Source organism: Echiichthys vipera (assembly GCF_963691815.1).
Source record: "Echiichthys vipera genome assembly, chromosome: 14".
In the NCBI taxonomy this organism is placed as follows: domain Eukaryota; kingdom Metazoa; phylum Chordata; class Actinopteri; order Perciformes; family Trachinidae; genus Echiichthys; species Echiichthys vipera.
In genome coordinates, this window is record NC_139839.1 from 27,159,344 (window position 1) to 27,173,539 (window position 14,196).

Below are 14,196 nucleotides of genomic sequence, written 5' to 3' on the forward strand. Positions count from 1 at the left end.
ATCAACGTACAGTATGGTTGCTGAGAACCTAAAAGACGGGGTGCAAGACATTGTTGGGACTGCTATTTACCTTAGACTTTAATTACGGATTGGGTACTTAAATGCATCATTTGAGCTCTTTGGTTGAGAGAACTAATCTGACACAGTTAATATGGTAAATTGGTAAAAAAAAAAAAAAAAAAAAAAAAAAATGGTAAAATGGACTTGTACTTATATAGCGCCTTTCTAGTCATCTGACTACTCAAGGCGCTTCACAGTGTCTGTCACATTCACCCATTCACACAGACATTCACACTGATGGCAGTGGACATCTACATACCATCTAATCTGATCTAACCATTCACACCACATTTACACACCCATGCGCAGCACGGGGAGCAATTCAGGGTTCAGTGTCTTACCCAAGGACACTTCGACATGTGGACCGGGGGGAGATGGGGATCAAACCACCAATCTCTCGAACAGAGGACGACCCACTCTGCCACCAAGCCACAGTAAAGTCAGTAAATTGACTTTACTTATATAGCTCCGTTCTAGTCTTCTAACTACTCAAGGTGTTTTCACACTACTTGTCACATTCACCCATTCACACAGACATGAACCATCGCTATAAACTTAAATGTTTGAAATAAATATTTAAAAAATAATCAACCTATGTAAACATATAATACCTATAAATTATGTGTAAATAAAGTTATGGGACTGTGTGGGAAAATACATCTTAAAAAAAGGTTTGTGGAGGGGACTCCCTCACCAGGAAGCAGCTTCAGCATATTCAAACGAATCATAGTGAACAACAATGGCGAGTGACAACAACCATGGAGTAAAACAACAGAAAAGAATATTCGATTTTTCACAAGAAACGTTAATTGGCCTATTTGAAAAAAAAAACTAAAAGAAAACGAATATCACCAAGGAGGAGGACAACAACATTCATCCTCCTACTACAGAAGAGATTCCAGCTAGCATTAGCAGCTCAGCAACAGTTTTGCAGCTACCGTCAGGAGACGGCGGCAGCGGGGGCTGCGGGAAACATCAGCCCGTTACCTTGACCAGGGCCCCCGGTGCCAGCGACGAGGCGCCCTTTCAATGAAATCTCAACTTTCCGAGAAGGAGATTCGGCTCGGAAAGTTTTGAGAGATCATTAACGAAGATGTTTTGAAAAATGGTGATGGTTGGATTCTGTCTCAGAAACAGTGTGTGAAGGGATTAGTGCACTCTCATAGTGACAGCTCAGTTGCTAGGGGCGGCTTTGCAATTGGAATGCGAGAGAAAAGTTTGCCCAACACGATCTGTCCGTCCTGCATTCTGATTCACTGCATGCACTGAAAGCAACTCCTATCAGTGCTATGCTTTCTGATTTAGCAGCTGGGGATCAAAAGACTGCCAGGACCGTGATGGAACTTTTATTCAGATCCATTCAATTCCTGGGCCGAGAGGGGATGGCACTCTACTTATGTGGAAAAGAAATTTAATGAAAATATTATGACCATCCCCAACTATGATCCATTCCACGACAATTCTTCAAATATGCTTTCCATCGTATCATAATGTCAATCATATGGTTCTACTTTTGGCGTCATGAATTCACTTATTTTCTCCTAGTGCTGTGTCTGGCCTAAGTAAAAGGAACAGAAAAAAATATTTCATATGTGTCCAAATGGCAACCCTTAATATATTTGGGTTGCAGGAAAGTACATCATCAATCAACCATTTATCATATATTGTATAATATTGATTGATATAAAAAAGGGCCACAACTGAAAATTAAAGATGTTCTAATCTTTTTCAGCACATTTTAACACTAGTGGCATTAATATCACAATACCTTCAAGAGTAACATTCATTGACACGCTTTGGGCGACTTGTTCTGAGCGATAAGAGCGATAAGAGCAATGCAATGAAGCAATCCCGGTCTGATCTACCGGAGACTGGGCAGCAGCCTGCACAGCTACGGAGGTTAAATCACTGACGGCCTGATCTCACTACAACACAACTGCTCTTTTAAGAGCCACACACTTCATCTGAGAGCTCATTTCTGTTCTTCTAAAAGCGTTCAGACCCCTGGTTAGCACTAGCATAACGTCCATTTAGCAGAACAGCAGTGTAGGCTGTCTACTTGTCTACTACCTATGATAGACGCGAATGAAGCGATGATCAAAAATGTGACAAATGTGAGCAAGCGACACGATACTCGCTTTCCGGGCGATTTAATCGCCTCCATCGCTTTTGGTGTGAATTCACGGTAAGGTGAAGAAGTGTACTGCGTTCTCATCTTAGGCCCTGTTTACAACGCTTGCGGGTAAAAACGACAAAATATTTTATCAGTTGTACCTTTCATTTAGACGGCGACTCTGGACCCTCCATAGTGTAAATCTTAATAACGCTCCACTGTTGTGTTTCTGTTTAAAGGGGTAAAAACACTAAAGTGTGCTCTGATCTGCTCACTCTGGCTTACGTCATGTACGGGTTTACGTAACATCCACGTACAGAGTTCAGGTAAACAACAACAAACATTAGGGGTGGAACGGTTTATAAAAAAATCCGTCCTGTTCGGTACACTCGTCACGGTTCGGGACAAGTGTTTACCGTTCGGTTTATGAGGTGAAACTTAGCGTAAGCCTTCACAACCGCTGTCCTCTCTCGTATCCATTTCAGCGCCAAATCCCAGCGTGCTGGGAGACTTGCTCCACGCGCTCCCTGTAGGCGCGCAACCACAACGCTACTAACGCTCCTACTACGCTCCTACTACGCTCTTCTTTGTGGGTTTATAAGCTCCGCTCTGTTGTTGTTCTCAATCGTTTCTGTCTGGTCAAATCCATGGTTAAATAACCACATCAATGTCTCTTTCTACTCTAAAAAAAAAGAAAAGTTGTCACAGAAAACCGTCAGTTCACCAGAGAATGGACAGAGAAGTTTTTGTTTCTGTCTCTGTGAAGCCTGAGTTCAGCCGCCATATCGGTGTGTAAAGAGCAGAAGCTGAGAAGGCATTTTCAGAAAAATCATGCTACTCGGCATTTATGTTAGGTTCATTTTTGTCCGTCCAGTTTTTGATGAATAAACTAATGCTTCATATGCACTTATAAGCCTGGTAAAGTAACTTCTAACTGAAATAATCAGATAAATGTAGTGGAGTAGAGTAATAAAGTACTCAAGTAAAGGACAAGAGCCTCAAACTTGTCCTTTAGTCCAATAATCGTAACCGGAGGTTTACACTCAATTATTGGACTAAAGGACAAGTTTGACTCTCTTGTCCTTTACTTGAGTATTGTTTTTTGACATGTTGTTACTCTTTGAGGCCTATAAGATACGATAAGATAATACTTTATTGTCTGTTACACAAGGGTTACAGAAAATTTTCTTAGACAAGGCTCCAATCCAAAGAAACATTCACACAGACATATAAGGACAACACATGGGGTGTTGAGGTATCAGCTGTGGTAGTAATTTTGTGTTGTTCAGTATGGCTATTGCAGAAGGGATGAAGGATTTCTTGTAAATGTTCTTCCAGTGGTACATTGAAACGCCTGCCTGATGGTAGTAGCTGTAAGGAGTGATGGGGGGGGGGGGGGGGGGGTGAGAGTGCTTCTCTGTGATCAAGTTGGCTTTCCTGATCACTGAGCGACTGTACAGCTCAGATAGGGGGGTATGGGGGGAACCAGTTATTTTGGCAGCATGGTATACTATCCAGGAGAGTCTTGTTTTGTGCTTGATGGTGAGTTGGTTGTACCAGGAAGATATATTAAAAGTGAGAACTGATTCAATGAGGGAGCGGTAGACCAAAGTTAGCACGTCCTTGCTGACCTGAAACGTCCTGAGTTTCCTGAGCAGATGAAGACGTTGTTGTGCTTTCTTGAATATTGTATTGGTGTGTTGTGAAAAGGACAGGGAGGTGTATTTCTGTGCCCACAGCATAGCTCCTTTGTTTTTTCTATGATGAGCTCTAAGGAGAGCTCAACAAAAGTATCAGACAGCTTGTCCACTGCCTGCTGGTATTGGGCTAGGGCATCAATGTGGGACATGTGTGCAACCAAGGCAATGTCATCTGCATATTTAAAAAGTGCCATACCCTCACTGTTACACTGGATGTTGTTTGTGTACACCAAAAAGAGGATTGGGGATAAAACACAGCCTTGCGGGAGTCCAGAGTTTAAAATGAGCTTTGTTGATTTAACCCCATTAAAAGACACCTGTTGTGGTCTGTCCAGCAGAAAATGTTTAATCCACAGGGTCAGTGTTGGGTGAACCTGAAGATCTGATAGGTGATGTAAAAGTTTGTCGATGCTCACTGTGTTAAAAGCTTAGGAAAAGTCCATGAATAAAATCCAGGTGTGTGGGTGTGCTGAGTCCAGGTTTTTGGTGACAGTGTCTAAAAGTGTGAGGCTTGCATCCTCCACACCACGTCTTGCCCTGTAGGCAAATTGGAATGGGTCCAGCTTGTCTGACACCATGCCTGATAGGAGGTTACAGACCACCTTCTCCATACATTTGCACAGCACAGATGTTAGTGCCACTGGTCTGTAGTCTTTTAGGGCCTTAGCAGGTGCCTTTTTGGGGATGGGAATGATGGTGGTTTCCCTCCACTGGTCAGGGACATAGCCAGAGTCCAGTAGGTGTTGGAACAGCCTGGTGAGAATGCCACTTAGCTGAGTGGGGCATTCCTTTAGTGCCCTACCTCTAAGCCTGTCAGGGCCAGAGGCCTTGTGTGGGTTGACTCTGCGCAGTGTGGAGGTCACCAGCTGTTCATATATAAGGAGGGATTGGAGACTGGAGCTAGTGGCTAGGGGGGCCCAGGTGGATGTTGTGCTGTCCCCATTGAAGCGGGTGAAGAAGACATTTAATTTCTCTGCCAGAGTTGGATCCGGGCAGGCAGTCTCTGCAGGTTTGGGTGTTCTGGCCATCATGATGTTCAAGCCTTGCCATGCTTCCCTCGCATTCTCAGAAATTAATTTCTGCTCCACCTTGTTTTTATAGGCAATTTTAGCCAACTTGGCCTTCCTCCTAAACTCCTTCTCCAGTTCCCTCACCCTGGGTTTATCTCCTTCCGGGAAGGCCTTCTTCTTCTGGACCAGGCAGATTTTCATGTCCTTGTTAACCCATTTTTTATTGTTTGGGAAGATGCTTATTTGTTTGGTGGGTGTTACAGTATCCTCACAAAATAGAATCTAGGAGGTAAGTAGGTCTGTTAAAAAGTTAAAATCATTGTCACTGTTGTTAAAAAACAAATCCCAGTCTGTTATTTCAAAACACCCCCTTAGGGATTCAGCTGCCTCTTTATTCCAGACTCTAACGTGTTGTGTTATGGGTTCCCCTGTTTTCAATCGTGACCTGTATCTTGGCAGTAACAAAATAACATTGTGATCAGAACGGCCAAGGGGTGGGCGTGATTTTGAAATATAGGCGTCTGGGATATTATTGAAACATAAATCTTATATATTCTGCATTCTGGTGGGGATTGTGACATGTTGCTCTAAGTTTGGCAGGTAGGAGGTGATATCGCACCTGTTAAAGTCACACAGATTTAACACTGGTTGGTCTCCAGTCAGATTGACAGCTCTGTTATAGCTCTCAGCTTTGTGTTCAACGGCTAGATTGAAGTCGGGCCCTGGAACATATACTAAAATGACAGTGATCTGGGAAAATTCCCGGGGTAGATAGTGTGGTCTAAAAGACACAGTCATTGTCTCGTAGAGTTTGCAGGACACAGTCTCCCGCAACGTAGTGTCGCCCACTTGTCATTGACAGCCATGCAGAGCCCGCCCCCAATTGACTTCTGTGTTTTTATCGCATCTCTGTCAAAGCGAATGATGGTAAAACCATCTAGCTCGAAGTTTGTATCCTCAGTAAGCCATGTCTCGGTAAAGCAAAAGAGACTGGTTTGCCGATAATCCAGGTTGTATCTGTATGAGTGTGGAAAGTTCCTCGACCTTGTTCCGTAGTGATCTGACGTTCGAAAGGGTTATGGCTGGTAACAGTAGCCGACTGCCTCTACTCCTTAATCTGTTCCGTATCCCACCTCTCGAGCCTCTTTTCCTTCGTATCCGCTTTCGCTTGTGCCCCCGGAGTATTTCAAGTGGAATGCTGTTTGTATGGAGGGATCCATCGGTTCCCGGCTGGTGTCTCAGCTCCATTAGGTAGTTCCGTTAGTAGGTGCGCCTACCTGGAGCTGCGGTGAGAGACCGCACTGGTTGTACGCAAAGTCCATTTACAAGCTTTAGATTAGCGATCATTAGCCATAAATAGGCTAGGTAGAGAGCGTTTTCACTCAACATCTCGACAAACAAAACGTAAAAGATGACTTCACGGTAAAACACGCAAACGCTGAGCTATGTCAGGAGTCGCTCACACAGAGTAGCCCCCCCCCCCCATTTACCGTGATATGAACCGAACTATGGCTAATATTTACATTGATAAAATAAAGACAATATATGTACTCCTATGTCGCTGCGCTGTTTTACAATATCCATTAATATGATGCTCATATTTTTATGGCCCCTCATTTTGGATCATTCTCAACAACTTGCCTCAATTCCAAATGAATTGAATAACCTTGATGTCGCCTATTTCAGTCAGTTCAGTGATTGCTGTTTGTGCGTATTTTAGTGAAACAAACCCTATTTCCTTCATTTTTTTAAGATTTGATAAAGTAAAAGTGTTTACATTCTTACCTAGAAGGCAAACAATTGTTTACCAAATAAATTTATCAACGCGTAAATGTAGCAATGTGTCTCCTATGGTTTCAAAATCTCACTTCACACTAATTTAAGATTGTTACAGTAATCCCTAAACAAGCTGCCTCATTATTTCAGTTTTTGCATGATTGCATGACATGTCCTTAAGCATATCTGATTGAAAAATAATTAATGAATTAATATTTTTAGAATCTAAAAGAAATAGGAAAAAAAAACCTGAACCGAACCAAAAACCGTGACCCCAAAACCGTGATATGAACCGAACAGTGGATTTTTCCTGGGTGGGAGCCGAGGCGGTGGGAGGCTGTAGATCCCTGTCACACTGTACGGCGTCCTGCTTCTCCGCTGTTAGGGAGAGAAGGAAGTTTCTACGAATGCCCCAGCTCTTGGTGCTGTGGCAGTGCTTCGCATCACCACATAGACACTCTATGTGAATACCACATAAAAAGCAAGAACGAAACGCCACTTCTGTGTTTCCTTTCTAGATCGTCTTCATCTAAACAGGGCCACAGTATTCTCTGCATACAGCACCAGACTAGAAACCTGAGCTAGAGCCAACACTCACTCATAAAACATAAAGTTTTATTGGTTTCTAAAAATTGTATGTCACTCTAACCAGTGTGCAATGTCATTAAATTGTTGAACAACAAGAATTTATAATGTACAACAACATGAGTAACCTAAATGCTGATGCTCTTGTGGTGGATGGGAGCCTGACTCAGTCTTCTACTGTTCAAACAGATAGTGTGAGGTTCTGTTACTGATAAATGCTGCACAGAAGATAGAAGAGCTCATGGGCCCAAAATCACAGAATGCCAGCACGAGTCAACAAGAAGATACTCCAATCTGTACAACATCATGCTCAATGGTATCACAGTTGTTGTAGATATCAAAGTCCCTAGAGTTTTTACCATTTGACTTCTCTCCTTAAAACAAAAGACAGAAAACAAAGAAGTTCAACAGCAGTCTGTTCTACACAGCCTGCACAATAATGTATGCACAGACACGCAGTATTTCACAGATAGGAGCCAATCAATGGCTCCTCACCGTGCTTATCTCCTTACAGACAGGTCAGTCACACTTGTGTCATATTAACATTTCCATTCCCAGATCCCAGCTTCAACACAAAAGACAGCACAGATGAAAGCACAAAAGCTCTGGCTTTTGAAATGTAACTCATTATGAATGCAAACATCTTGCCTGATTAAGTGAAACATGGCCACACTGGGATACAGAAATAGCTGTTGGTTGGTTTCCTTCCTTCTTCCGTCAGGAATAATGGTATAAATGCCAATGAGCATGCACAATGCAACTCTCCAGATTTTGGCACACTTGTAAATGCATAAAGCTCCATGCTGTGGTAATGTTCTCTGCATTAATCCTGTCATTCACAGTGCCTGCAGAACATTTACATCCATCCCATTATCCTAATTAATTAGTCCAATAACAACAGGGTCAGTTTACTTTCCTGCAAACAATTACGTTGTAATGATGATCTGGAAACAGGTAATGATGGGTAATGAGTGAAGTGAGAAATCCACCAGGGGTCAAACAAAGTCAAAGATGGAGTGATAAACAGAGAGGGGTGGGGGGAAGAGGGAGAGGGAAGGTAGCAAGAAGAATGGAGAGGAAAATTAAATAGGAATCAAAGGACATGTGATACATTTAAGAGGAAAAAGCATAAAACTGGTCTTTAGCTAATGTACTTATTTACAGGACAAACAAGTTACCTGAAGGGGATATGAGTTTCCAGCTGATGGAAGGCTCTGGTTTACCGCTGGCTTGGCACATCAGAGTGATGTTGGAGCCTTCATTTACCACAATATCTCTTGACAGGTTGATGATTTTCGGTGGTACTGTGAAATCAAATGAAAAATTAATAAATATAATCATCAGCGATGGGGAATAAAGGACAAGTTTGTGTTAACTCATTTACACATCAAGTTTGTGTTTTTGTTTGTTCTTTTCTAACCCTGAACTCTGAGTTGATCTACTCTGAGATAGGAAACTCTGAGTTTTCGGTTCCAGAACAGCAGATTTGCGTTTTGATCAACTCAGAGAAGTTTGACCTGGAGTTAAGCGCGTGCACCACAAGTATAAGAAAACAGCATCAATGGAGCCCTGATTCGATGAGTCACCATGGCAACGGGGAAGAGGAGGGCTACGCTACCACGGGAATTGGAAATATTAATGCGCTCATACAGTGAGTTTCAACAAAAGTGTAACACCGCTGCAGCAGCAAAAGAGAGGGAGACGGCGTGGGAGAACATTGCTGCTCGGGTCAGTGCGTAAGTTTAAATGTGGTCCTTTGCAATCACAATAATATCACAGGGGAAACTGCTTCAGTGGTAGCCTATTAGTTTATTTCATTTAGGTGCAGTCCCACCGGGGAGAAGTGCACTTGGCAGCAGCTTAAGATGAAACATAAAAACATTGTTCAAACAGGTAATACATTGGCACAATCTCATGGTGATACCTCATTTTGAGCATGTTTTACATTATAAGGTAAATATTACCGTAAGTGGCTGTTTTATATGTTGTATAAAAAACTCCCATTTGCAAAAAAAACGCAGCGCAACACACAATATCTGCTGTGATATGAGAGCCTGACTTTGGTTGTTAATGTTGGAAATGTAAGGACGGATGAGGTTGTGTATGTAAATGATGGACTGTGACATGAAACTGTACCGCTCAAAAAGATAATTGCCTGGAAATGCAAGAACATCTATAATCAATAGTTTAATAATCATCTCCCGACGAATATTTAATTCTCTGCGCAGTATTGCTGCACCTTCAACCACGGGATCATTATCAAAAGGACATGCCATGGTAGTGGAAATAGTCACCACCTAATATAACTTCTAATGTCTGATTTTTGCAATGATTTTCTGAAAAAACAGACGACAGAACTATACTACGCCAAAACTCGCCTGCTGACTGAATGAATGAGGAAATCAAATACCGTGTGTGGCTGAAAGAGGGCGGAGACAGAGAGAAACTCTAGGTTTGCTGAGAAAAACCTGGTCCTGACCAGGTTAGGTTCAGAGAGCATGTTACCATGGTAACTGACCGAGAGTTTAAGTTACCTCTCTTTGTGAAATAGGCTAGAGTTACCCCTCTTTCTCTGGTTTGAGTTACCTCCCTTTGTGAAACGGAAAACTCAGAGTTTCCCTCATTTCAGGGTTAACAGACTCAGAGTTTTCACTAAACCTGCTTTGTGAAACGGACCCCTGGTTTGGAGACAATAAGCTGACATTGAATTTAGGTAAAACAAAATTTAGAATTTTTAGGGAATAGACCAACCAACTCAGAAAAGAAACTCATGATAACAGAAATAGAAAGAGTATCTGAAATAAAATTCCTGGGAGTATAAACAGACAAACAAATAAGTTTGAAACCTCACATTAATCATATTAAATACAAAATATATAAATCGATAGCAAAATATTTAATAAAACCAAAGACCTACTATTGTTGTCAGTGGAACAACTCTGATGATGGGATGAAAAAATGTGCTATTATATCAAACTAAAACAATTCTTTACAGACAAAACATTCAATTCTTATGAGCTGGAGCACCACATTTCTGTTTTTTGGTTTGTTTTTTGTCTGTTTATTACTTTTTTGCTGTTATTTGTTTTAACCCACGAGCCAAACATCAGACACCGACTGATTCGAACTGAATTTTTATTTGTTTATAATTAATAATTATGAAAAAAATAAGAGGGGATAGGACCAGAAAAGTTAACATCTTCCTATCCCCTTTGAACACACTGTATGTTCTACTGTATATTATGTGAGTCATCTATTTCTTAGGAATCTTAGGATCCCATTTGCTTGTTTTTCTTGTTTTCTTTCCTTTTTACTGATCATTCACTTTATTAAGTTTGTATTATAATTGTTTAGCATGTTGAATAAGATTAATAGAAAAAAAAATTCTAGAGTAAAGAATGAAGTGGTACATGGGTTGAGGGAGCAGCACTGTTTGTTTCACCCATCAGCAATGGTCATCTTTGCAAACACTAAAGTTCCTGTATTTTCAGAAAGTACTAGCCTGGTGGAAACACAATGACTTCCTCAAAAGGTTGCTGGTCGCTGGGGAAAGGGGCTTGACTTGAGTTTGTGATTTTGATTGACTCTTTTTTAGTAATTACAAGAAACAAAAGAAACTAAACCATTTCATTTAATACCCTATGATGAAATTGTCATTATTCGCTTTCTTGCTAACTGCTTTACATCTCGTTTGTTTTTAAAGTTAGTTTTAAAGACATACTTTTTGTATTTATTTAGTTTATGTATTTTCGATTCCATTTGTTGAAGCTGCTCTGTCAATTCCTACCAATATATGTCTTCTGTGAACCTTTCAAGTGTACACTGACTATTGTGCTACTCGCAGGTAGAGAAGAGGTAGTGAAGATTTGCACCACAAGCTCAATTTTGGCATTCTGCTAATAAAAGCATCATGCCTGTTTAAATATGAAAAATCATTTGTGAGTGCATGTGATGTGTATACAGGAATGATTCATATTTTGGTAGTACAGTTCAACTTTCAGTACAACCAGGAAAAAGTCAAATTCATGTATGAGACAATCCCTATTCCTTTTCCCACTGACAAATGTGAAACAGATTCTAATGAATAATGCAAGCACTTCACCAGAGCAGTTGTTTTTGAACATAAAGATATAAATCCTACCCTACAACAAAACAGATTTATTTTAAAAAGCATAAAGTCAAAAATTATGATGTTTATATGCAGATGGAATCATTGTTATGTTTTATTCACTCTGTGTTGTGTAGTACATTTTTAAATCCCTATGGACAAGTCAAGCTTTGTGTTACTGAGCTTTGAATTCAACATGCAGAGAGAGTGGGATATGTTCTTCCTACCTTATTCTACTGTGAGTCCATGAAACTGGTTAGCCAGCAGTTCTTATCATCCTTGACTGCCTACTAGGAAGCTCAGGGGCTTTACAGACTTTACAAGGGGCAAGGGTGAAAAGGGGCACCTCTTGTTCATGCAGAGTTATGGTTGGTTATAGGTTGGGGTTGGTTGTACCCTGACGTAACAAGGGCACTCCGAGCAGAGCACCCACTCCTGAGAAAGCTATAACAAGTAGTAAACAGATTGCACAATTATTATCTTCATGGGTAAATGGACATTACATCCAACAACTCACATTACATGAAAATGTACAAGTCTGCTCAGCTTCTCACCAGTGGCATGACATGACTTTCCCATCAGGTGGTGTTACAGCTCTATCCTATAGGTAGCTCTGCGTGTTTTGCCATTTTTTTATATTTTTGAACATCAGTGCTTTCAAAGTAATTCTTATATGACAGAAACTACTGAGAGTTAATTTTGTGTTTTGGATCCAAATGTCATATTGTCGCTGCAGTGCTGAGTCTGAACCGAGCCCCCACCACAGCGACTTCCTGGTTGATCCAATCAGGAATGCCAAAAACATCAGTTCTCTGAGTGTCCACTAGGGGAAGGTTTCATAATAGAGCAATTTCTCATTGACCCCCATGTTAAACAGGCCGTTTTCACAGCATCATTAAACCTGTTTAAGGCCTGGGACAAAAAAAAACATTCTAGTCTGTATGTTTAGGTCATATTTAAATGACAACATTGAGGGGAGTGAATTTATTTGTACCAGGCTAGTTTTTATTTTATTGGTGGTTAAATTATTTGAATAATTAGGGGCGTGGTCTCTTGAGTGACAGCTAGCATCCGGCCCTCACTTCTCCTCCCCCTCAATTCCTTCCTGACTTTTCCCTACCTGTCCCCTCCCCCCCGCCATCACCTCTCTCCACCCCCACCAACGCACACAGCAGACAGACCTTCACTGCAGAGCGTGTGAGGAAGGAGCTGTGCAGACTCCGCCCAGGCAAGGCAGCAGTTCCCGACGGTGTCAGCCCGAGGGTCCTCAAAGCATGTGCGACCCAGCTGAGTGGAGTCCTGCAGTACATCTTCAACCTCAGCCTGAGTCTTGAAAAGGTCCCTGTGCTGTGGAAGACATCTTGCCTGGTACCAGTACCGAAGAAGGTGCGTCTCAGCACCTCCGAAGACTACAGACCGATGGCGCTGACGTCGCACCTAATGAAGTCCCTGGAGAGGCTGGTCCTGTCACTTCTTCGGCTCCTGGTCAGCTCATCACTGGACCCTCTACAGTTTCCCCACCAGCCGAGACTAGGTGTGGAGGATGCTATCATCTTCCTGCTCCACCGTGCCTGCGCCCGCCTGGACAGACCGGAAACCAGTGTGAGAATCTTGTTCATGGACTTCTCCAGTGCGTTCAATACCATCCGGCCTGCTCTGCTGGGATGTAAGCTGATGGCGATGCAGGTGGACCCTCCCCTGGTTTCCTGGATTACGGATTACTTGACGGGACGACCACAGTATGTCAGACTGCAGTGTCTAACACCGTGGTCAGCAGCACTGGAGCTCCACAGGGAACTGTTCTTTCCCCCTTTCTGTTCACCTTGTACACCTCAGACTTTCAGCTCCTCTCTGAGTCCTGCCACCTGCAGAAGTTTGCTGACGATTCTGCAATTGTTGGCTGTGTCAGTGAGGGGAAGGAGGAGGAGTACAGGGGCGTTGTGGACTCCTTCGTCGACGGGTGTGTAGCTAATCACCTGATTCTAAACCCCACCAAGCCTAAGGAGTTGGTGGTAGATTTCCGCAGGAATAAACACCATGCTGAGGATGTTCTACCAGTCGGTGGTAGCAAGTGCCATCTTCTTTGCTGTTGTGTGCTGGGGCAGCAGACTGAGGGCAGCTGACGCCAAGAGGATCAGAAAGATCATCAGGAAGGCTGGCTCCGTCCTGGGGTTCCAGCTGGACTCTTTGGTGGCGGTGTCTGAGAGGAGGATGCTGTCTAAACTGCACAGCATCCTGGACAACAACACTCACCCTCTCCACCAGCTGCTGACCTCAAGCAGAAGCACCTTCAGTCATAGACTCATTCTCCCCCGGTGTAATACTGAACGCCGGAGGAAGTCTTTTCTTCCGGTGGCCATCAAACTGTATAATTCATCTCCCCCCGGTCAGGTAAGGAACAGTGGAGACACTGTGTCCTGAAAAATTGTCACTTTGTCACTTTATATCATCACTACATCACTTTATTTAGTTGTACTGTAACTTATTTCAGTCAGAAATGCTGCTACACTTTTCTGTTCTTTACTGTAACTTAGTTCAGTAAGAAATGCTGCTACATTTTTAACACTGTTATCACTTATCGCTCCTTATCACTTATTTAGTTTGTACTTATCTTATTTCAATATGCTGCTAAACTGCAAGGTGCGTATTGTTGTATATTGTAAATATGGACGGGTATGCTATGTCCATTTTTTATTCAGTCTGTAGTCCGAACAGATCTGAGACCCGCCTGCACTTATCCCTGGCTCTCTGAAATTGAATTATCAGCCAGAAAAGAATAGGGATATCAACAAGATAGGAAAGTAACATCAGCACTTTGACACCAGGCAAACATTTTGTCAACCC

General features: G+C 42.3%; 1 protein-coding gene across 2 annotated transcripts in view; it reads right to left on the bottom strand.

The window, feature by feature from the left end:
- The window catches only part of ntm (neurotrimin), a gene marked incomplete at both ends in the record, with an annotated part of 681,284 nt that overhangs the window by 28,201 nt on the left and 638,887 nt on the right, over positions 1–14,196 (bottom strand). For both annotated transcript variants that reach the window (XM_083927523.1, XM_083927522.1), the window contains one exon: positions 8,423–8,548. In XM_083927523.1, the coding sequence (XP_083783649.1) occupies positions 8,423–8,548 (126 nt within the window). The remainder of the gene's footprint in view (positions 1–8,422; positions 8,549–14,196) is intronic.